We start from the raw sequence: 24,367 nt of genomic DNA, 5'->3' as shown, positions 1-24,367 counted from the left end.
CCTAGGGGGTGTTTGAGAGTGCCTAGGGGGTGTTTGAGAGTGCCTAGGGGGTGTTTGTGTAAGGGCTTGAGCGTGCCTGGGGGGTATATGTAAGGGCTTGAGAGTGCCTGGTGGGTGTTTGTGTAAGGGCTTGAGAGTGCCTGGTGGGTGTTTGTGTAAGGGCTTGAGAGTGCCTGGGGGTATGTGTAAGGGTTTATGTGTAAGGGTTTATGTGTAAGGGCTTGAGAATGCCTGAGGGCTTAAAGTAGACATACAACTGAAATTTAAGGCTTATAGAAAGTACATATATTAATGTGCTTCTAAGCACAAATGTGCACTCATAATTTACTGTGCACCGAATCCCTAAGAGAAAGCCAGTAGGTCCCCTCAAATAACCTGTAATCTCAGCACAAAATGATGAGAAGAACCATTCCATGGGTATAATATATAATGTGTTTTTGTCCTTAAAAAAGACCCTACATGGGTTCCCAGACTCAAAAGCAGAAGACGAAGAAGAATATAATCATCTGAGATGGGCATTTTAGACACTTTAGGAAAATCGTTCTTTAATTTATTTAAAAAAAAACAGAGGGGGTTAAATGGGTGTATTTTAATAATAAATACAGTTTGGAAATGAAATTTAGGAGGATGGTGGTCTATAATAAAAGTAAATGATAAGTCGTTCTGACAGTCTGGGATGTATTTATGACATTTCTCATATAAAGAATAGTTTTACCCTCATTAGGGAAATTTTATAGTCTTGAGTTGATTTCAGATATTGAAAGCTTAATTATTAGGTTTCATTACAAATAAAATCAAGTGCCAAGAAATGTAGACGGGTGAAATTAAGTGTGATTATTTTCATATGCTTGACCACATTTTTTTAATTTTTATTACATTTAGAGGTACTCGTGATTTAAAGGGACAGTCTTCTTGATTTTCTTTTTATTGTTTAAAAGGTAGATAATACCTTTACTACCCATTCTCCAGCTTTGCACAGCCAACATAGCTATATTAATATACTTTATAACCTCTAGGTTTACTTATTTCTAAGCCCCAGTAGGTCATCCCTTATGATGAATGATGAATGCTCACTCCCACGTAGAATGATAATGGTTATACAAGAACCAGCACTGATTGGCTAAAATGCTAGATTGTAAATAGCACTGAGATAAGGGGGGCAGTCTGCAGAGGCTTAGATACAGGGTATCATAGAGGTAAAAAGTATATTAATATAATTGTGTCGGCTATGCAAAACTGGAGAATGGGTAATAATGGGATTATCTATGTTTTTAAACAATAACAATATTCAAGCAGACTCTCCGTTTAACCCCTTAGCTGCTGGAGAGGTCTACATTGCATTGAGTTGAAACCCCCTCTATAAAAAAGCAGTTTCAGGTACAGTTTGCATTTTATAGGCTTGGTATAGGTTAATATAGGGGTTAAAAACAATATATAATTTGCTAATTATCAGCATGTTTAATGGCTGCAGGTTAACCCTTTACAATTTAGATGGAATCATAATCAGCTTTTTTCATTGTTTATTGAAAGCACATTTTTCATTACTGATTCAGTGAAAAGTAGTCCTATAACATATGCCAGTCCTGTTTTGTGATCACAACCCAAATTCTCGATATTTAATGGCTCTTTTACAGGGCCAGTTTTTACTTATCAAATCAACAGCTAAAGCACTTAGTAAACCACAGACAATACTTTATGACATATTACTGAGTACCCCAAAATGTTTGCACATGGGCAATACACAATGACGTTACCCAGCACCATACTGGATGAAGTTAGAAAAGCAACATCACCAAACAGATATTAATCATGCACATTTAGATTTTAGATAATGAACAGGAGACAATTCTGATAAATATTTTGAGTTGTTTTCGAGAGGTAGCCATTCTGAGCTTTATGTGTGTTAACGGCACACGCATTTTCGGATCGTGATCAGCAGAAATTACACTGACAATACCATCCAAGGTTCAGACATTGTTATCTGCCAGAACAAGCGCATGTTTATGATGAACCCCATAACTAGAAAAGTTGTGTGTAACATAAGACGGCAGATAAAACCAGGAAAGTAAGTAACTTTCCCAAATTGTTGTTGGCTGGGACATTGCTTCTAACAAGTAATGTACGTTTCAAGTGGTGCTTACCTGTTTTTCTTGGAACGTTCATCTTTTTCTCTTTTGACTCCAAATATTCTTGTAATCAGTGTACTGAAGAGCAGTGTGGAGGAATTTCTCACCTAATGTAAACATAAAACCGTTAGAAAAATAGCAAGGAAAACAACTTTCAGATGGCTACAGTATTTTCTTTTCAAAACCGCCCCCATAGAAGGAAAGGGCAGTCATATTTTACTTTAATGCATAAAGAAGTTCATGCTAACCAAATATAGATTGCAAAATATTACTTTATATGGTATGTGAGGCAGAGAATTGTATATAATCCCATTACAAGCAACCACAGAACACCCTAAGTACTTAAATCTGTGTCATAAAACAGTTCCTTATGAGAGTGGGTTGAAAAAAAACTACCTGGCTTCATTCTAAAGTGGATTCAGTTTGGGCATGAACATGCTTTCCCCCCACACCTTTTTTTTTAAAGCAGTCTCTGAACAATTCACATTCCTTAAAGGGACACAAACTTTTATGATTCAGATTGAGCAGCAGTTTTAAAACACTTTTCAATTTACTTTCATTATCAAATGTTGCACAGTCTTTTTATATTCACACTTCCTGGGGAAAAAGATCCTACTGAGCATGTGCAGTAGCTCACAGGGTATATGTATACTAGTCTGTGATTGGCTGATGTCTGTCACATAATACAAGGGGCCCGAAAATGGGAGATGGTAGGTGTTAAATCATTGTCTTTTTATTATGCACTTCTACTGCATTGAGTGGTATTTATTCCCACAGCTGATTTTTAATTAAGTATAAAGATGAGAATAAGATATGAGGATCAAATATACATATTTTTGCACAAGAAATATTAAGTAAACTATCCCTTTAATTTGACAAGCTTGGGTGTATTACATTGTTTTAGAAATAGCATGCCAATTTAAAAAAAACATTCCAATTTACTTCTATTATCTAATTTGCTTCACTTTCTTAATATTCTTTGTTGAAAAGCATATCTAGATAGGCTTAGTAAATGCTGATTGGTTGCTGCACACAGATGCCGCGTGTGATTGGCTCAGCCATGTGCATTGCTATTTATTCAACAAAGGATATCTAAAGAATGAAGCAAATTAGATAATAGAAGTAAATTGTTATGTTATTTAAAATTGTATTCTCTAGCTGAATCATGAAAGAAGATTTTTGGGTTTGATGTCCCTTTAATCTCCCAGTGTAGGGTGAGAGAGAGCAAGACCTATTCTATTAAAATGATAATGCTGTGGGGGCAGAGTCAATTCCTAAAGTAGCAGGTCCCATCTCTGTGAAGCTCTAGGCCTTAGTTTAGTTTTCTAAGATATTTCCCATAAATAACTAATGTTAGGGTAGTGCAATCTACACAGCAGGAATATCATGTATATTACTAACAAACTGCAAGAGCGGATATATTGACTGAAAGACTGACCTATATTCATTGGGAAAGTCACAAGCAACCACTTCCATCTAAGCCTTGGACAGTCCTTATAGAATACTGTGTTGCTGAGGCTGCAGCATATATGCCCCCCACCCTAGATGTCTGAGTTACGAAGTACAAAGATACTTTTATACTTAATCTCCAACTGAAGACAGCCATTGTTAAGAGACCAGCTACACGATAAGATGGTGACTAATACTCACTTTATACTGGCAAAAGTAGAATGCTTGGTAGTTGGTACATAGTCACTTTGAGAAACTCTCTTACTTACTAGATACAGAATGGGACATTTTACAATTATTGTTCAGTGTAATCCATAGTAGCAGAGCAGACACCAGTTGCTATAAAACAAAATTTATTCTTACCCGATAAAGTCTTCTTTATTCGAAGTGAGAGTCCACAAAATTATACTCTTATAAATGAGAATACATCTCCTGGCCACCAGGAGGAGGCAAAGACACCCCAACCAAAGCATTCAACTATCCCTCCTACTTCCCCTTCCCTCCCAGTAGTTCAATTCCAAGGATTGGGAAAAGTAAGTGAGATACAAGGGGTAAGAGGTGCAAACTGGAACAGCCGCCAATCACAATAAAACAGAATGCGTTTGTGGAATCTCACTACCAAAAAAAGAAAGAAATGATCAGGTAAGATTTTTTCTTCTTCTTCTTTCTAATGGTAGTGAGAGTCCACAAAATCCTATTCTTACAAATGGTAATCGATACCTAAGTTGTGGAGTCCACAATTAATAGGCAAGTCGGTTACCTTGTTACTAGGCACCACCTCCTGAAGAAACGTTCTGCCAAAAGAAGAATCTGCAGAGGCATAAACATAGAACTGGCAAAATTTTGTGAACGTATGAAGAGAAGACCAGATAGCAGCTTAGCGGATCTGTTCTACTGAAGCCTCATTCTTGAAGGCCCAAGACATAGATACTGAACGAGTGGGGTTGATGAACTGCATCTATCCAAATAAGATTCCTCAGCCAAGATGACAAGGAAGTAGCAGTAGTCTTTTGACCCTTACGCATATCAGAGAAAAGAACAAACAAGTTTGTGACTGGCGAAAATGCTTAGTAGCATGAAGGCAAAACTTAAATGTCCTGACCACATCTAGATTATGTAACAACTTGTCCTTAGAAGAACCAGGATTAGGACACAAAGACGGCATAACAATCTCTTGATTTATGATGTCAATTGTTAACCGGTGCATTGCCGCAGGACAGCTGATGGGCAGCGACGTGTTGTTCAATGTTGTCACTGACAGTTTCAAAACACTGGTCCCAATGTACCAAAGTGCTGCAGTACACTGATTACACTGGAGCACAAACTGTTTAGAATGCTGAGCATATCCAAGGCTGCTAGCTTGGCCACCAAGCCACAACAGCTTTCTTGTCATCCAGGTCAGGTTTCTGCACACACAGAAATAAACTAGTAATATTACTACACACACAAAACAGCTCCTGATATGTAGGCACTAGCCAATGGAGAAAGGATCTGGTGGTCAGAGTGCATATGTGGGAATACCTTGTACCCCAAAATATACTAGGCAACTAGCCTGTGTGAGGGTAAAAAAAAAGAGCTTTAGAGGACTTACCCCTGCTGTTCTAGCATACAGCTCCATACTAAACTTGTGATAGAAAACAGATGATTAGTCCCCTGTAACTAAGAGGTAAGGACAAGCTGAGGGAGAAAACGTTGGCATACAGAGGGAGGCTATGGAACATCCCTGCAACACATCAAGGCTGCTGATGAACTAAACTCTACTGAGAGACTGACAAGAAGTTCAGCTGTAACTCCCTTAACCCTCTCTTCTACAAACTATCCATTGAAGGATACTATAAGAATAGTTCCTGCAGAGCACCTCCATCTCTGCCAACATCCAAGACGAGGCAAAGAACTAAAGGGAGGGAAGGGGAAGTAGGAGGGATCGTTAAATGCTTTGGTTGGGGTGTCTTTGGCTCCTCCTGGTGGCCAGGTGATGTATTCCCATTTGTTACAATAGGATTTTGTAGACTCTCACTACCATTAGAAAGAAGCATTAAGCAAAGGCTTAGACTGGGCTCATCAAGCACAGGAGCAGGATGCTGATGCCCAGGGGGAGCAAAGCAGCACTGAAGGCCTTCCTGGGAATAATAGTATGAAGCAGGAAAGCTGCGCAATCTCATATTCATTGTTACCAGGAGATGACAGATGCTCAAAGCAGGAGCTGAGGAGGACAATGTGTGCCTTACCGGCGATGTTTGTGAATAAGGTACCCCCCATCAGCGTAATATAAGAAGGGACTGCACGTTAGAGAAGCAGGACGGTACAGTAAGCATGCCTGCTGTGATCTCAGTGCATGTCAACTGTGCGAGGGCATGCTGTAGCGAAATCAGTAAGCCTGATTGTGGTATAGGTTTATCTCTTTGCTCGAACAAGAAACATTCGTAATAGAGGTTGGCAAGTATTGTGTGAAAAAGGCAGTTTATTATGAGCTGAAAGTGATATGATCAGCCTCAATACAAACTTTGTCAGACTTTAGTGTGGCAGCAAAGTATCTCTTATTTGCAGAGCTCAAAACAACAAAAACATAATTTATGCTTACCTGATAAATTTATTTCTCTTGTGGTGTATCCAGTCCACGGATCATCCATTACTTGTGGGATATTCTCCTTCCCAACAGGAAGCTGCAAGAGGATCACCCACAGCAGAGCTGTCTATATAGCTCCTCCCCTAACTGCCACCTCCAGTCATTCGACCGAAGACAAGCAAGAGAAAGGAGAAACCATAGGGTGCAGTGGTGACTGTAGTTTAAAAATAAAATATACCTGCTTTAAAATGACAGGGCGGGCCGTGGACTGGATACACCACAAGAGAAATAAATTTATCAGGTAAGCATAAATTATGTTTTCTCTTGTAAGGTGTATCCAGTCCACGGATCATCCATTACTTGTGGGATACCAATACCAAAGCTAAAGTACACGGATGAAGGGAGGGACAAGGCAGGTACTTAAACGGAAGGTACCACTGCCTGTAAATCCTTTCTCCCAAAAATAGCCTCCGAAGAAGCAAAAGTATCAAATTTATAAAACTTTGAAAAAGTATGAAGCGAAGACCAAGTCGCCGCCTTGCAAATCTGTTCAACAGAAGCCTAATTTTTAAAAGCCCATGTGGAAGCCACAGCTCTAGTAGAATGAGCTGTAATCCTTTCAGGAGGCTGCTGGCCAGCAGTCTCATAAGCTAAGCGTATTATACTTCTTAGCCAAAACGAAAGAGAAGTTGCCGAAGATTTTTGGCCTCTCCTCTGTCCAGAGTAGACAACAAACAAAGCAGATGTTTGACGAAAATCTTTAGTAGCTTGTAAATAAAACTTTAAAGCACAAACCACGTCAAGATTGTGTAATAGACATTCCTTTTTTGAAGAAGGATTAGGACACAATGACGGAACAACAATCTCCTGATTGATATTCTAATTAGATACCACCTAAGGTAAAAACCCAGGTTTGGTACGCAAAACTACCTTATCTGCATGGAAGATCAGATAAGGGGAATCACACTGTAAGGCAGATAACTCAGAAACTCTATGAGCCGAGGAAATAGCTACCAAAAACAGAACTTTCCAAGATAAAAGCTTGATATCTATGGAATGAAGAGGTTCAAACGGAACCCCTTGGAGAACTTTAAGAACCAAATTTAAACTCCATGGCAGAGCAACTGGTTTAAACACAGGCTTGATTCTAACTAAAGCCTGACAAGACGCCTGAACGTCTGGAACATCCGCCAGACGCTTGTGCAAAAGAATAGACAGAGCAGAAATCTGTCCCTTTAAGGAACTAGCTGACAATCCCTTTTCCAATCCTTCTTGGAGAAAAGATAATATCCTGGGAATCCTGACTTTACTCCATGAGTAACCCTTAGATTCACACCAATAAAGATATTTACGCCATATCTTATGATAGATTTTCCTGGTGACAGGCTTTCGTGCCTGAATTAAGGTATCAATGTCTGACTCGGAGAAGCCACGCTTTGATAAAATCAAGCGTTCAATCTCCAGGCAGTTAGTCTCAGAGAAATTAGATTTGGATGGTTGAAAGGACCCTGAAGTAGAAGGTCCTGTCTCAGAGGAACAGTCCATGGTGGAAGGGATGACATGTCCACCAGATCTGCATACCAAGTCCTGCGTGGCCACGCAGGTGCTATCAAAATCACCGATGCTGAGATCCAGTTCTGGTTTGCCCCAACGTTGAACCAATTGTGCAAACACCTCCGGATGGAGTTCCCACTCCCCCGGATGAAAAGTCTGTCGACTTAGAAAATCCGCCTCCCAGTTCTCTACACCTGGGATATGGATAGCTGATAGGTGGCAATAGTGAATCTCTGCCCAACGAATTATCTTTGAAACTTCCAACATCGCTAGTTAACTCCTTGTTCCCCCTTGATGGTTGATGTAAACCACAGTCGTGATGTTGTCCGACTGAAATCTGATGAACCTCATTGTCGCTAGCTGAGGCCAAGCCTGAAGAGCATTGACTATCGCTCTTAGTTCCAGAATATTTATTGGAAGGATGGTCTCCTCCTGAGTCCACGATCCCTGAGCCTTCAGGGAGTTCCAGACTGCCCCCCAGCCTAGAAGGCTGGCATCTGTCGTTACTATTGTCCAATCTGGCCTGCGAAAGGTCATACCTTTGGACAGATGGACCCGAGATTGCCACCAGGTAAGAGAATCCCTGGTCTCTTGATCCAGATTTAGTAGAGGGGACAAATCTGTGTAATCCCCATTCCACTGACTGAGCATGCAGAGTTGCAGCGGTCTGAGATGTAGGCGGGCAAACGGCACTATGTCCATTGCCGCTACCATTAAGCCGATTACTTCCATACACTGAGCCAACGAAGGGCGAGAAGTAGAATAAAGAACACGGCAAGAATTTAGAAGTTTTGATAACCTGGTCTCTGTCAGGTAAATCCTCATTTCTACAGAATGTATCAGAGTTCCCAGAAAGGAAACTCTTGTGAGAGGGGATAGAGAACTCTTCTCTTCGTTCACTTTCCACCTGTGCGACCTCAGAAATGCCATATATAAATGTCCGTATGAGACTTGGCAATTTGGAAATTTGACGCCTGTATCAGAATGTCGTCTAAATAAGGGGCCACTGCTATGCCCCGCGGCCTTAGGACCGCCAGAAGTGACCCCAGAACCTTCGTAAAGATTCTTGGAGCTGTAGCTAACCCAAAGGGAAAAGCTACAAACTGGTAATGCCTGTCCAGGAAGGCAAACCTGAGAAACCGATGATGATCTTTGTGTATCGGAATGTGAAGATAAGCATCCTTTAAATCCACTGTAGTCATGTATTGACCCTCCTGGATCATAGGTAGAATGGTACGAATAGTCTCCATCTTGAATGATGGGACCCTGAGAAATTTGTTTAGGATCTTGAGATCTAAGATTGGTCTGAAGGTTCCCTCTTTCTTGGGAACCACAAACAGATTTGAATAGAAGCCTTGTCCCTGTTCCTCCTTTGGAACTGGGTGGATCACTCCCATAACTTGGAGGTCTTGAACACAATGTAAGAATGCCTCTCTCTTTATCTGGTTTGCAGATAATTGTGAAAGGTGAAATCTCCCTTTTGGAGGGGAAGCTTTGAAGTCCAGAAGATATCCCTGGGATACAATTTCCAACGCCCAGGGATCCTGGAATCTCTTGCCCAAGCCTGAGCGAAGAGAGAAAGTCTGCCCCCTACTAGATCCGTTACCAGATCGGGGGCCAATCCTTCATGCTGTCTTAGAGGCAGCAGCAGGCTTTTTGGCCGGCTTACCTTTGTTCCAAGCCTGGTTAGGTCTCCAGACAGACTTGGACTGGGCAAAAGTTCCCTCTTGTTTTGTATTAGAGGAAGTTGATGCCGCGCTCGTCTTAAAGTTTTGAAAGGCACGAAAATTAGTCTGTTTGGCCCTTGATTTATTAGACCTGTCCTGAGGGAGGGCATGACCTTTTCCTTCCATGATATCAGAAATGATCTCCTTCAAACCAGGCCCGAATAGGGTCTGCCCCTTGAAGGGAATATTAAGAAGCTTAGACTTTGAAGTAACGTCAGCTGACCATGATTTAAGCCATAGCGCCCTACACGCCTGAATAGCAAAACCAGAATTCTTAGCCGTTAGTTTAGTCAAATGAACAATGGCATCAGAAACAAATGAATTGGCTAGCTTAAGTGCTCTAAGCTTGTTAAGTATATCGTCCAATGGGGTCTCTACCTGTAAAGCCTCTTCAAGAGACTTAAACCAGAAGGCCGCCACAGCAGTGACTGGGGCAATGCATGCAAGAGGCTGTAGAATAAAACCTTGTTGAATAAACATTTTCTTAAGGTAACCCTCTAACTTTTTATCCATTGGATCTAAGAAAGCACAACTGTCCTCGACGGGGATAGTAGTACGCTTAGCTAGGGTAGAAACTGCTCCCTCCACCTTAGGGACCGTTTGCCATAAGTCCCGTGTGGCGGCATCTATTGGAAACAATTTCTTAAAAATAGGAGGGGGAGAGAACGGTACACCTGGTCTATCCCATTCCTTGTGAATGGGAGCTCTCCTTCCTCAGCTCTGCATATTGTGAGGGGGTATCAGACATAGCTACTAAAGCATCAGAGTGCTCTGTATTTCTTCTAACCCCAGAGCTGTCTCGCTTTCCTCGTAACCAAGTTAGTCTGGATAATACCGCTGACAGTGTATTATCCATGACTGCCGCCATGTCTTGTAAAGTAAAAGCCATGGGCGCGCTAGATGTACTTGGCGCCTCTTGAGCGGGAGTCAAAGGCTCTGACACGTGGGGCGAGTTAGTCGGCATAACTTCCCCCTTGTCAGATTCCTCTGGTGATAATTTTTTTAAAGACAGAATATGATCTTTATTGCTTAAAGTGAAATCAGTACATTTGGTACACATTCTAAGAGGGGGTTCCACCATGGCTTCTAAACATAATGAACAAGGCGTTTCCTCTATGTCAGACATGTTTAAACAGACTAGCAATGAGACCAGCAAGCTTGGAAAACACTTTACAGAAAGTTAAAAAGCAAAAAATAAAAACGGTACTGTGCCTTTAAGAAAAATAAAAAAGGTCAGAATTTGAAAAACAGTGAAAAAAAGCAGTAAATCAAACGAAATTTTTACAGTGAGTATAATAGGCTAACAGAGCATTGCACCCACTTGAAAATGGATGATTAACCCCTTAGTTTCAAAAACAGATAAAAAAAAAACGAAAAAGACGTTTTTTAACAGTCACAACAAGCTCTGCTGTGGCCCTACCTTGCCATACAAACGACTTTGGAAAGCACCAAAACCCTTCAGAGAGGTCCTAAGCATTCAGGGAACTCTTTCAAGGAAACTGGATGTCTCAGTCTGCAAAAGCTAATGCGCATTTAGGCGCAAAATTAGGCCCCTCCCACTCCTGTCTACACAGTGAGAGGCCTAACAAAACTATCCCTAGGCAAATTTTAGCCAGCCATGTGGAAAAACTGGGCCCCAATAAAGTTTTATCACCAAAAAGCATATAAAAAACGTTTAAGTACTCCCAGCAAACGTCTTATATTTCAGTAATTTGAAAAAATAATAAGAGTGTTACCTCTAATAGTAAGCATGATACCAGTCGTTATTAAATCACTGTAATCAGGCTTACCTTAAATAAATCCGGTATCAACAGCATTTTCTAGCATACACATTTCTCTAGAAAAATTTAGACTGCACATACCTCATAGCAGGATACCCTGCACGCCATTCCCCAAGCTGAAGTTACCTCTCTCTTCAGTTATGTGTGAGAACAGCAATGGATCTTAGTTACAACCTGCTAAGATCATTAGAGACCACAGGCAGACTCTTCTTCTATTTTCTGCCTGAGACCAAAATAGTACAACTCCGGTACCATTTAAAAATAACAAACTTTTGAATTGAAGAAAAACAAGTAAATTACATCACATCTCTCTAACTACTTCCATGCTTGTTGAGAGCTGCAAGAGAATGACTGGAGGTGGAAGTTAGGGGAGGAGCTATATAGACAGCTCTGCTGTGGGTGATCCTCTTGCAGCTTCCTGTTGGGAAGGAGAATATCCCACAAGTAATGGATGATCTGTGGACTGGATACACCTTACAAGAGAAACAAACGTTATTTTACTCAACTATTTACTATATAGTTTATATCTACATATACACCTGAGGACTCTGGTAATTCTGGAGATTTATGCAAGCTGGTGATGTTACTGAGGTGGGAGGGGCATCTCCATTTAGTTTATATACTAACTCCGATCATGAATTTACAGTATATTACAATATAATTCCTATATCTATCTATATATCTATCTATCTATCTATCTATCTATATATCTATCTATCTATCTATCTACAGGATTTTTTGCAAGTGTCAGAGCATCCTGGGAATAAACCCTGGAACCTCCCGTCTCTCTACATACAGGGAGTGCAGAATTATTAGGCAAATGAGTATTTTGACCACATCATCCTCTTTATGCATGTTGTCTTACTCCAAGCTGTATAGGCTCGAAAGCCTACTACCAATTAAGCATATTAGGTGATGTGCATCTATGTAATGAGAACGGGTGTGGTCTAATGACATCAACACCCTATATCAGGTGTGCATAATTATTAGGCAACTTCCTTTCCTTTGGCAAAATGGGTCAAAAGAAGGACTTGACAGGCTCAGAAAAGTCAAAAATAGTGAGATATCTTGCAGAGGGATGCAGCACTCTTAAAATTGCAAAGCTTCTGAAGCGTGATCATCGAACAATCAAGAGTTTCATTCAAAATAGTCAACAGGGTCGCAAGAAGCGTGTGGAAAAACCAAGGCGCAAAATAACTGCCCATGAACTGAGAAAAGTCAAGCGTGCAGCTGCCAAGATGCCACTTGCCACCAGTTTGGCCATATTTCAGAGCTGCAACATCACTGGAGTGCCCAAAAGCACAAGGTGTGCAATACTCAGAGACATGGCCAAGGTAAGAAAGGCTGAAAGACGACCACCACTGAACAAGACACACAAGCTGAAACGTCAAGACTGGGCCAAGAAATATCTCAAGACTGATTTTTCTAAGGTTTTATGGACTGATGAAATGAGAGTGAGTCTTGATGGGCCAGATGGATGGGCCCGTGGCTGGATTGGTAAAGGGCAGAGAGCTCCAGTCCGACTCAGACGCCAGCAAGGTGGAGGTGGAGTACTGGTTTGGCCTGGTATCATCAAAGATGAGCTTGTGGGGCCTTTTCGGGTTGAGGATGGAGTCAAGCTCAACTCCCAGTCCTACTGCCAGTTTCTGGAAGACACCTTCTTCAAGCAGTGGTACAGGAAGAAGTCTGCATCCTTCAAGAAAAACATGATTTTCATGCAGGACAATGCTCCATCACACGCGTCCAAGTACTCCACAGCGTGGCTGGCAAGAAAGGGTATAAAAGAAGAAAATCTAATGACATGGCCTCCTTGTTCACCTGATCTGAACCCCATTGAGAACCTGTGGTCCATCATCAAATGTGAGATTTACAAGGAGGGAAAACAGTACATCTCTCTGAACAGTGTCTGGGAGGCTGTGGTTGCTGCTGCACGCAATGTTGATGGTGAACAGATCAAAACACTGACAGAATCCATGGATGGCAGGCTTTTGAGTGTCCTTGCAAAGAAAGGTGGCTATATTGGTCACTGATTTGTTTTTGTTTTGTTTTTGAATGTCAGAAATGTATATTTGTGAATGTTGAGATGTTATATTGGTTTCACTGGTAAAAATAAATAATTGAAATGGGTATATATTTGTTTTTTGTTAAGTTGCCTAATAATTATGCACAGTAATAGTCACCTGCACACACAGATATCCCCCTAAAATAGCTATAACTAAAAACAAACTAAAAACTACTTCCAAAACTATTCAGCTTTGATATTAATGAGTTTTTTGGGTTCATTGAGAACATGGTTGTTGTTCAATAATAAAATTAATCCTCAAAAATACAACTTGCCTAATAATTCTGCACTCCCTGTATGGCTTATTCCCTTGAGCCACTGGTTCTTTGCGAGGATGATTGAATCCTACTGCCTGCGCTGGCTGGCTCTCTAGCTCCACCTGCCTGCCATTTGAAGGCAGTTAACGAATCTGCAGCCTATAAAATGCTGCTTCCTGTCAGTGCCCGTGTTTAGGACTAGATCTGTTTCTAGGTGTGCTATTACTTTTCTGTAATAGTGTTGCTGATCATTGCCTAAATTTGGATTTCTGTTTTTTTGCTGCATGTCCTTTGACCTTTTGGACTGCCTCCTGTCTATTCTCCTGCCTGCTGATTTGAAACTGATTTTGTCTCCTCTCCTGCTTCCTGTTTTAGAGCTTTACTGCCCGGCTGGTTTCTGACATATTGTCTAAGGACTCATCCTATGTACCTGCAAGTATCCTTGGCTTTCTACAGTATCCTATTCATTCAGTGAAACCCTAAGAGAGTCAAGTCCCAGGTTTTATTAAAGGAGCTGGGACAGTGTTACTTCTAGCAACTTCTCAGCCTCTGGATCCTTTTCTGGACTGACGTTTACCTCTGGCCTGATAGGACGTTTAGCACTAGACATGTGCAATTCATGTCAGCCGATTTGGAGATTCAAATGAATCTGAATTTCCAAATCGGCACCATAACAAATTCCAAAAATGAATAAATCAGTTTCCACATTTTCAGATCCATTCTTTATTCACATTCAGAATTTTTCATTGTTCTAATCTAAACCGCAGTTCCGACACTAACTAAAACACTAAATAAAGCTATTAACCCCTAAACCGACGTTCCTCAACATCGCCGACACTAACTAAACCTATTAACCCCTAAAACGCAGTTCCCTGACATCGCCAACACTAAATAAAACATTAAATAAAGCTATTAACCCCTAAATCGCCGTTCCCCGACACTAACTAAACCTATTAATCCCTAAACCACCGTTCCTCAACATCGCCGACACTAACTAAACCTATTTACCCCTAAATCCCCCAACATCACTGACACTAACTAAACTTATTAACCCCTAAACCGCCGAACACCCACATCGCCAACACCAACTAAACCTTTTAACCCCTAAACTGCTGCCCCCACATCACAACTACCTAATTACATCACAACTACTTAATTTAAACTATATTAACCCCTAAACCTAACATCCCCTAACTTTAACATAATTAAAATAGACCTAAATTAAAGTTACAATTATTAACTATCTATTTAAAAAATAAATACACTTACCTGTGAAATAAAAATGAAACCTAAGCTTAAACTAATAAAACCTAAGATTAATCCCTTCACTGCTAGCCATAATACACGTGTGATGCGCAGCGGCATTTAGCAGCCTTCTAATTACCAAAAAGCAATGCCAAAACCATATATGTCTGCTATTTCTGAACAAAGGGGATCCCAGAGAAGCATTTACAACCATTTGTGCCATAATTGCACAAGCTGTTTCTAAATAATTTCAGTGAGAAACCTAAAGTTTGTGAAAAAGTTTGTGAAACGATTTTCTTTTTTATTTGATCGCATTTGGCGGTGAAAGGGTGGCATGAAATATACCAAAATGGGCCTAGATCAATACTTTGGGTTGTCTACTACACCACACTAAAGCTAAAATTAACCCTACAAGCTCCCTAATTAACCCCTGCACTGCTGGGCATAATAGACATGTGGTGCGCAGTGGCATTTAGAAGCCTTCTAATTACCAAAAAGCAATGCCAAAGCCATATATGTCTGCTATTTCTGAACAAAGGGGATCCCAGAGAAGCATTTACAACCATTTGTGCCATAATTGCACAAGCTGTTTGTAAATGATTTCAGTGAGAAACCTAAAATTGTGAAAAATTTTACTTTTTTTTTTTAATTTGATCAAATTTGGCGGTGAAATGGTGGCATGAAATATATTAAAATGGGCCTAGATCAATATTTTGAGTTGTTTACTACACTAAAGCTAAAATTGCCCCAAAAAGCTCCCTACATGCTCCTTAATTAACCCCTTCACCAAAGCCATATATGTCTGCTATTTCTGAACAAAGGGGATCCCAGAGAAGCATTTACAACCATTTATGCCATAATTGCACAAGCTGTTTGTAAATAATTTCAATGAGAAACCGAAAGTTTGTGAAAACATTTGTGAAAAAGTGAACAAATTTTTGTATTTGATCGCATTTGGCGGTGAAATGGTGACATGAAATATACCAAAATTGTCCTAGATCAATACTTTGCGATGTCTTCTAAAAAAAATATATACATGTCAATGGATATTCAGGGATTCCTGAAAGATATTAGTGTCCCAATGTAACTAGCGCTAATTTTGAAAAAAAGTGGTTTGAAAATAGCAAAGTGCTACTTGTATTTATGGCCCTATAACTTGCAAAAAAAGCAAAGAACATGTAAACATTGGGTATTTCTAAACTCAGGACAAAATTTAGAAACTATTTAGCATGGGTGTTTTTTGGTGGTTGTAGATATGTAACAGATTTTGGGGGTCAAAGTTAGAAAAAGTGTGTTTTTTTCCAATTTTCCTCATATTTTATAATTTTTTTTAAAGTAAATTATAAGATATGATGAAAATAATGGTATTTTTAGAACGTCCATTCAATGGCGAGAAAAACAGTATATAATATGTGTGGGTACAGTAAATGAGTACGAGGAAAATTACAGCTAAACACAAACACAGCAAAAATGTAAAAATAGCCTTGGTCCCAAACGGACAGAAAATGGAAAAGTGCTGTGGTCATAAAGGGGTTAATTTAGTTGGTTATATTGGGCTATTTTTTCTCCTCTGGTCTTCCGTGTAGTTGCGCTGCTTGTTGTAGATATTGGATGTGGGGGTACAGTGGTTTAGGGGTTAATAGCTTTATTTAGTGTTTTATTTAGTGTCGGGGAACGGAGCTTTAGAAGTTAATAGGTTTAGTTAGTGTTGGCAATGTGGGGGTACAGCGGTTTAGGGTTTAATAGGTTTAGTTAGTGTTGGCGATATAGGGGAGTCGGTTTAGGGGTCAATAGCTTTATTTAGTGTCAGCGATGTCGGGGAACGGCAGTTTAGAGGTAAATAGGTTTAATTAGTGTTGGCAATGTAGGGCTACAGCAGCCTAGGGGTTAATAGCTTTATTTAGTGTCGGTGATGTGGGCGACGGCGGTTTTAGATCAATCTGCGGCATATTATGTTATGTTAAATCGTTTTTTCGGATCCATTCTTTATTCATATGCATTATTCTATTCTGAAGTTTAGAATAAAATAATGAATATGAATAAAGAATGGACCTGAAATAACTAACGGATCCGAAAAAAAACGATTTAACTTAACATAACCAATTTTCCAAAACAAAATTATTTATTTAACTAATGAAAACTAAACCAAATTTTTAGCGTTACACATGTCTATTTAGCACATTTATCTTATTGCTTCTGTAATCCTATATAGTCCAATTGTTATTATTAATCTTCTACTAATACAGAACTTTTGTAGCTCATAGTAAGCTCCATATTATTTGCAGTGAGATAGGGACATTACTTGTTAATTGTGCGACTTTGTCTTATACACTTATTGATATGTCCATATTATTATTATAGATATTGTAACCATTGATTTTTATTTTATATCAGTGATAGAGCCTGTAAAATACTTCCTCCTCTCAAAGTTTGAATTAAGTTGATAAATTATGTTAACTGAAGAGGTCATGCCACCAGCGGCCGGGTGGTAGGGTTTACTTACTCTATCTATTAAAAATCACAAGTGCTCACGAAAAGAGCTTTACTGATATTTATATAAGCAGCCACTATAGTCTGTTTAGCTAGGAATTGTAAAAAAGCCTGACCCACCCACTCTCTACAGATGGTTACAAATATGATTACCTATTTAGCTACCATGGAAAAAACAAAATTTATGCTTACCTGATAAATTCCTTTCTCCTGTAGTGTGGTCAGTCCACGGGTCATCATTACTTCTGGGATATTAACTCCTCCCCAACAGGAAGTGCAAGAGGATTCACCCAGCAGAGCTGCCATATAGCTCCTCCCCTCTACGTCACACCCAGTCATTCGACCGAGAACCAACGAGAAAGGAGAAGCCAAAGGGTGCAGTGGTGACTGGAGTATAATTTAGAAATTTAGACCTGCCATAAAAACAGGGCGGGCCCGTGGACTGACCACACTACAGGAGAAAGGAATTTATCAGGTAAGCATAAATTTTGTTTTCTCCTGTTAAGTGTGGTCAGTCCACGGGTCATCATTACTTCTGGGATACCAATACCAAAGCTAAAGTACACGGATGACGGGAGGGACAGGCAGGCTCTTTATACGGAAGGAACCACTGCCTGAAGAACCTTTCTCCCAAAAACAGCCTCCGAAGAAGCAAAAGTGTCAAATTTGTAAAATTTGGAAAAAGTATGAAGAGAAGACCAAGTTGCAGCCTTGCAAATCTGTTCAACAGAAGCCTCATTCTTAAAGGCCCAAGTGGAAGCCACAGCTCTAGCAGAATGAGCTGTAATTCTTTCAGGAGGCTGCTGTCCAGCAGTCTCATAGGCTAAACGTATTATGCTACGAAGCCAAAAAGAGAGAGAGGTAGCCGAAGCTTTTTGACCTCTCCTCTGACCAGAATAAACGACAAACAGGGAAGACGTTTGTCGAAAATCCTTAGTTGCCTGTAGATAAAATTTCAGGGCACGGACTACATCTAGATTGTGTAGAAGACGTTCCTTCTTCGAAGAAGGATTAGGACACAAAGATGGAACAACAATCTCTTGATTGATATTCCTGTTAGTGACCACCTTAGGTAAGAACCCAGGTTTAGTACGCAGAACTGCCTTGTCTGAATGAAAAATCAGATAAGGAGAATCACAATGTAAGGCAGATAACTCAGAGACTCTTCGAGCCGAGGAAATAGCCATTAAAAACAGAACTTTCCAAGATAACAGCTTGATATCAATGGAATGAAGGGGTTCCAACGGAACACCCTGTAAAACATTAAGAACTAAGTTCAAACTCCATGGTGGAGCAACAGTTTTAAACACAGGCTTGATCCTAGCTAAAGCCTGACAAAAAGCTTGAACGTCCGGAACCTCTGACAGACGTTTGTGTAAAAGAATGGACAGAGCTGAAATCTGTCCCTTTAAGGAACTAGCGGATAAACCCTTTTCTAAACCTTCTTGTAGAAAAGACAATATCCTAGGAATCCTAACCTTACTCCATGAGTAACTCTTGGATTCGCACCAATATAAGTATTTACGCCATATTTTATGGTAAATCTTTCTGGTAACAGGCTTCCTAGCCTGTATTAAGGTATCAATTACTGACTCAGAAAAACCACGTTTTGATAAAATCAAGCGTTCAATTTCCAAGCAGTCAGCTTCAGAGAAATTAGATTTTGATGTTTGAAAGGACCCTGGATCAGAAGGTCCTGTCTCAGAGGCAGAGACCAAGGTGGACAGGATGACATGTCCACTAGATCTGCATACCAAGTCCTGCGTGGCCACGCAGGCGCTATTAGAATCACAGATGCTCTCTCCTGTTTGATTCTGGCAATCAATCGAGGAAGCATCGGGAAGGGTGGAAACACATAAGCCATCCCGAAGGTCCAAGGTGCTGTCAAAGCATCTATCAGAACCGCTCCCGGATCCCTGGATCTGGACCCGTAACAAGGAAGCTTGGCGTTCTGTCGAGACGCCATGAGATCTATCTCTTTCTTTATTTGGTTTGTTGACAACCTTGACAGATGAAATCTCCCTTTTGGGGGAGAGGATTTGAAGTCCAGAAGATATCCCTGAGATATGATCTCTAACGCCCAGGGATCCTGGACATCTCTTGCCCAAGCCTGGGCGAAGAGAGAAAGTCTGCCCCCCACTAGATCCGTTCCCGGATCGGGGGCCCTCAATTCATGCTGTCTTAGGGGCAGCAGCAGGTTTCCTGGCCTGCTTGCCCTTGTTCCAGGACTGGTTAGGTCTCCAGCCTTGTCTGTAGCGAGCAACAGCTCCTTCCTGTTTTGGTGCAGAGGAAGTTGATGCTGCTCCTGCCTTGAAATTACGAAAGGAACGAAAATTAGACTGTCTAGCCTTAGGTTTGGCTCTGTCTTGAGGCAGGGCATGGCCTTTACCTCCTGTAATGTCAGCGATAATTTCTTTCAACCCGGGCCCGAATAAGGTCTGCCCTTTGAAAGGTATGTTAAGTAATTTAGATTTAGAAGTAACGTCAGCTGACCAGGATTTTAGCCACAGTGCTCTGTCTATTGGAAACATTTTTCTAAACACAGGAGGGGGGGAAAAGGGTACACCGGGCCTATCCCACTCCTTAGTAATTATCTCTGTAAGCCTCTTAGGTATAGGAAATACGTCAGTACTCGCCGGTACCGCATAGTATCTATCCAGCCTACATAATTTCTCTGGTATTGCAACGGTGTTACAATCATTCAGAGCTGCTAATACCTCCCCTAACAGTACACGGAGGTTTTCGAGTTTAAACTTAAAATTAGAAATGTCTGAATCCATTCTATTGGGATCAGAACCGTCACCTGCAGATTGAAGCTCTCCGTCCTCATGTTCAGCATACTGTGACGCAGTATCAGACATGGCCCTATTATCAACAGCGCACTCTGTTCTCACCCCAGAGTGATCACGCTTACCTCTTAGTTCTGGTAATTTAGCCAAAACTTCAGTCATAACATTAGCCATATCCTGTAATGTGATTTGTAATGGCCGCCCTGATGTACTCGGCGCTACAATATCACGCACCTCCCGAGCGGGAGATGCAGGTACTGACACGTGAGGCGAGTTAGTCGGCATAACTCTCCCCTCGTTGTTTGGTGAAATATGTTCAATTTGTACAGATTGACTTTTATTTAAAGTAGCATCAATGCAATTAGTACATAAATTTCTATTGGGCTCCACTTTGGCTTTAGCACATATAGCATAGAGATATTCCTCTGAGTCAGACATGTTTAACACACTAGCAATTAAACTAGCAACTTGGAAATACTTTTCAAAGCAATTTACAAATAATATGAAAACGTACTGTGCCTTTAAGAAGCACAGAAAAAAGTTATGACAGTTGAGAAATAATAAACTTGAGAAACTATAACATCAAATTCTTTCCGGTAAAAACACAATTTTAGCAAAGGATTGCCCCCATTAGCAATGGATAACTAACCCTGAATAGCAGAAAAAAAGTACAGAAATAAACGTTTTTTATCACAGTCAGTCACAATCTCACAGCTCTGCTGTGAGTGATTACCTCCCTCAAAATAAGTTTTGAAGACCCCTGAGCTCTGTAGAGACGAACCGGATCATGCAGGGAAGACAAGAGACTTCTGACTGAATTTTTTGATGCGTAGCAAAAGCGCCAAAATAGGCCCCTCCCCCTCACACACAACAGTGAGGGAGATCAGTAAACTGTCTTAAATTAAATAAAACAACTGCCAAGTGGAAAAAAACAGTGCCCAAAACAATTTTTCACCCAGTACCTCAGAAAATTAAACGATTTAACATGCCAGCAAAAACGTTTAACATCAAATGTCATTAGAAAGCCTGTTGCTAGTCACTGCAAATTAGGCTAAAGTCTTATGCATACAGTATTATCCCAGTGAAGTGCCATTCCCCAGAATACTGAAGTGTAAATATACATACATGACAGCCTGATACCAGTTGCTACTACTGCATTTAAGGCTGAGCTTACATTATATCGGTATGGCAGAATTTTCTCAGTCAATTCCATTGTCAGAAAATAATATGCTGCTACATACCTCTTTGCAGGTTAACCTGCCCGCTGTCCCCTGATCTGAAGTTTACCTCACTCCTCAGATGGCCGAGAACAGCAATATGATCTTAACTACGCCGGCTAAAATCATACAAAAAACTCAGGTAGATTCTTCTTCAAATTCTACCAGAGAAGGAACAACACACTCCGGTGCTGTTATAAAATAACAAACTTTTGATTGAAGGTATAAAACTAAGTATAATCACCACAGTCCTCTCACACATCCTATCTATTAGTTGGGTGCAAGAGAATGACTGGGTGTGACGTAGAGGGGAGGAGCTATATGGCAGCTCTGCTGGGTGAATCCTCTTGCACTTCCTGTTGGGGAGGAGTTAATATCCCAGAAGTAATGATGACCCGTGGACTGACCACACTTAACAGGAGAAATACCCATTTTGATTCTCCGGTTCAATGATAATATTATATTGAGATAAGCTGTCATTTCATGACCTGTAGGTACATTTATTTTATACCCTATGGTATAATTTGTTTAATTTATGCGGCAATCTTAAATTGAGGGAGCCCAGATTGTATACATGATCATTCAATTTCATTTTTTACATTCTGGTATAAGATAGTCATCTATTAATTTGATAGTCTCAGTATAGGTTTGTGTGTAGTGGATTATGGGGCCACTACTGTTTTATTTTACTGCTATGAACCAATGCCTTCTTATATCTGAAAATATAGTTAACTTTAGCTAGTGCATAATGTTACCCTCCTCGTCATAACCCTGCTATAAAATGTCACTGCTGCCTGTTTTATTATCCAAGCATTTGAGATCTAATAAGAGACAAAAAAAGGCAAATATATATTTGATTCCCCGGTACTTCCCCCCTTACTGACATATTGGAGTTACTTAGGAGAGCACACTGATTGACTAAAATCCAAATCTTTCAAAACTTAGATACAAGTTAATCACAGAGGTACAAAGTATATTAATATAACCGTGTTGCTTCTGCAAAACCGGGGAATTAGTAATAAACAGATTATCTTTTTAAGGAATAAAAATTCTGGAGTAGACTGTCCCTTTAAGGATTTTATTTTATCCCACAACTTCCTATTTAATAAAGTTTACCATCACTCTCTTAGCAGTTGCTTGCCTACTGAAGTAACTGAAACTAGCAGTAATTACATGTTGCATACCTAGGTATGCATTACTCAAATGCTAAAATGAACATACCTTACCACATTGGACAAGAAATACTATATTTATTTAGCACTTCTATTTAAATTAAAAGTGCATACAATTTTCCTTTAAATAATATTACAGTGACGTTATTTTAATTTTTGATTTTTTTCTCTTAGATATGAGCCATGGAGAATGCACCAAATAAATAGTTTAAATCATTTCAAGGGAAAATGCTAGGCTTTAAATGTCAGGGAAATGTCATAGTAATGATGGTGATGTATCGTCTTAAATTAGGCTATTATATACTGTTACCTGAAACTATATTTTTCTCATAATGTGTTTGAAGGTCTAGCGTGCCAAATCAGGAAGAAGGAATACTTTCAGAGAGAACCATAGCATATAATTATAGGAAGAAAACGGATTTTACTGGTAGCAGATACAGGAAAGGCACAAGAAAAATAAAGTGAAAAAAGTAATACTAATCAGACAGAAGGTAGCTGTATACGGCTCTCATAAACACAGAAACTGTATTAAAAAATTGTCATATTTCATGACCCAGGGTTGATTGGTAAAGAGAAAATAAACATGCTATAAGTAAACTACACCTTTTCAAATTGGCAATGGCAAACAATCTTAAAGGGACGTGAAAGATAAATTAATATAATTCAGATAAAAAAAAAAATAGTTTACTTAATGTACTTCAATCTCTTGGTATCCTATGTTAAAAATGAGAAATTACAGTTCAAATACATGAGTCTATGATTGGCTGATAGCTGTCACGTGATACACATGCGAAATTCAAAGTAAAAGTTTTGCATTGTCTTTTTTAATTATGCATTTGTTGATTGTGTCATTGTACTGTAAGCAATGATCGTTTAATAAGAAAAATATAATTAAAATAGAATTAAATTCCCTATAAAGGGTCAGATTACAAGAGACGCGTTAAAACTTATGCACAAGCGAAAAGGGGTATATCGTGGGTGTTTGCACTTGTCCGGTTTACCGCAATCGTGTTTTACGCTAGAATAATTACTGCGTCCTTAGAGCTCTGCTTAAGTGTTTTGTGAAACAAAATAGTGTCACAAAACACATAAAAAATACATTACAAAGTACAGTTACACTCATAACAACACTAATAAAAGTTATCCCACCCCTGTCTAAACCTTTATATAATCATGTATATGAATCAATAGAACACATTCTTTTATGTGAAGAACATTGGAATTTGAAATATTTTCATGTCAGGTTAGCGCACTTGAGATTTTGCAATTTGGTTTGCATGTGAGTAGGGCGTTTCTGTTTTCCACTTTTTTTGTTTTTTGCTCCATTGACTTCTATGGGGGAAAATGTTATTGCGTAAAACTACTTTGAACTTGTAATACGAACGCTTTGGAACGCGCGCAAAAAGCTTACTCCTAGCTGAGTTAGTGCTCCAGCGGGAGCATTAAAAACTGCTTCACTTGTAATCTGATAGGCACAGCACAAATTGCAGAATATATTTCTTACTTGCTTGCTTTTCGTGTAATTTACTTCAGTGCTGCTAATAGACAGTTAGAACATTGTAATGACTAAAGGATTTTATTGTAAATTAAATAAAACAGTCACTTTATACTAGCGAAGCAGAACTGATAAGGGAATCTCACAACTGATCAATTTGCTTGACAAACAAACTAAATGTTAGTAAAGTTTTTTGAAAATGAGGCAGAAGTAAGAGAGAAACTAAAGGCCTATGCGATCCCACAGTTTTAATTATTATTTTATAATACAACGAAAAAAGAAATGGAATAAAAAACAATGGTAAGACTATGGTAGGCATATGAAACCCAATGTTTTTCTTTCATGATTCAGATAGCGCATGACATTTGTGATTCTAATTTACTGTATGGACGTAAGCTTAGGCGCCATTTCTGGAGCACTATACGGCAGCAGTTTTA

The 24,367-nt window shown here is 39.7% G+C and overlaps 1 protein-coding gene across 2 annotated transcripts in view; it reads right to left on the bottom strand.

Annotated features, from left to right (window-relative positions):
* The window catches only part of THADA (THADA armadillo repeat containing), a 1,857,831-nt gene that overhangs the window by 1,158,933 nt on the left and 674,531 nt on the right, over positions 1-24,367 (bottom strand). For both annotated transcript variants that reach the window (XM_053712286.1, XM_053712287.1), the window contains exon 26: positions 2,142-2,233. In XM_053712286.1, the coding sequence (XP_053568261.1) occupies positions 2,142-2,233 (92 nt within the window). The remainder of the gene's footprint in view (positions 1-2,141; positions 2,234-24,367) is intronic.

The sequence above is a fragment of the Bombina bombina genome, chromosome 4 (assembly GCF_027579735.1).
Source record: "Bombina bombina isolate aBomBom1 chromosome 4, aBomBom1.pri, whole genome shotgun sequence".
Lineage (NCBI taxonomy): Eukaryota > Metazoa > Chordata > Amphibia > Anura > Bombinatoridae > Bombina > Bombina bombina.
This window is presented reverse-complemented; position numbering and strand designations above follow the sequence as displayed.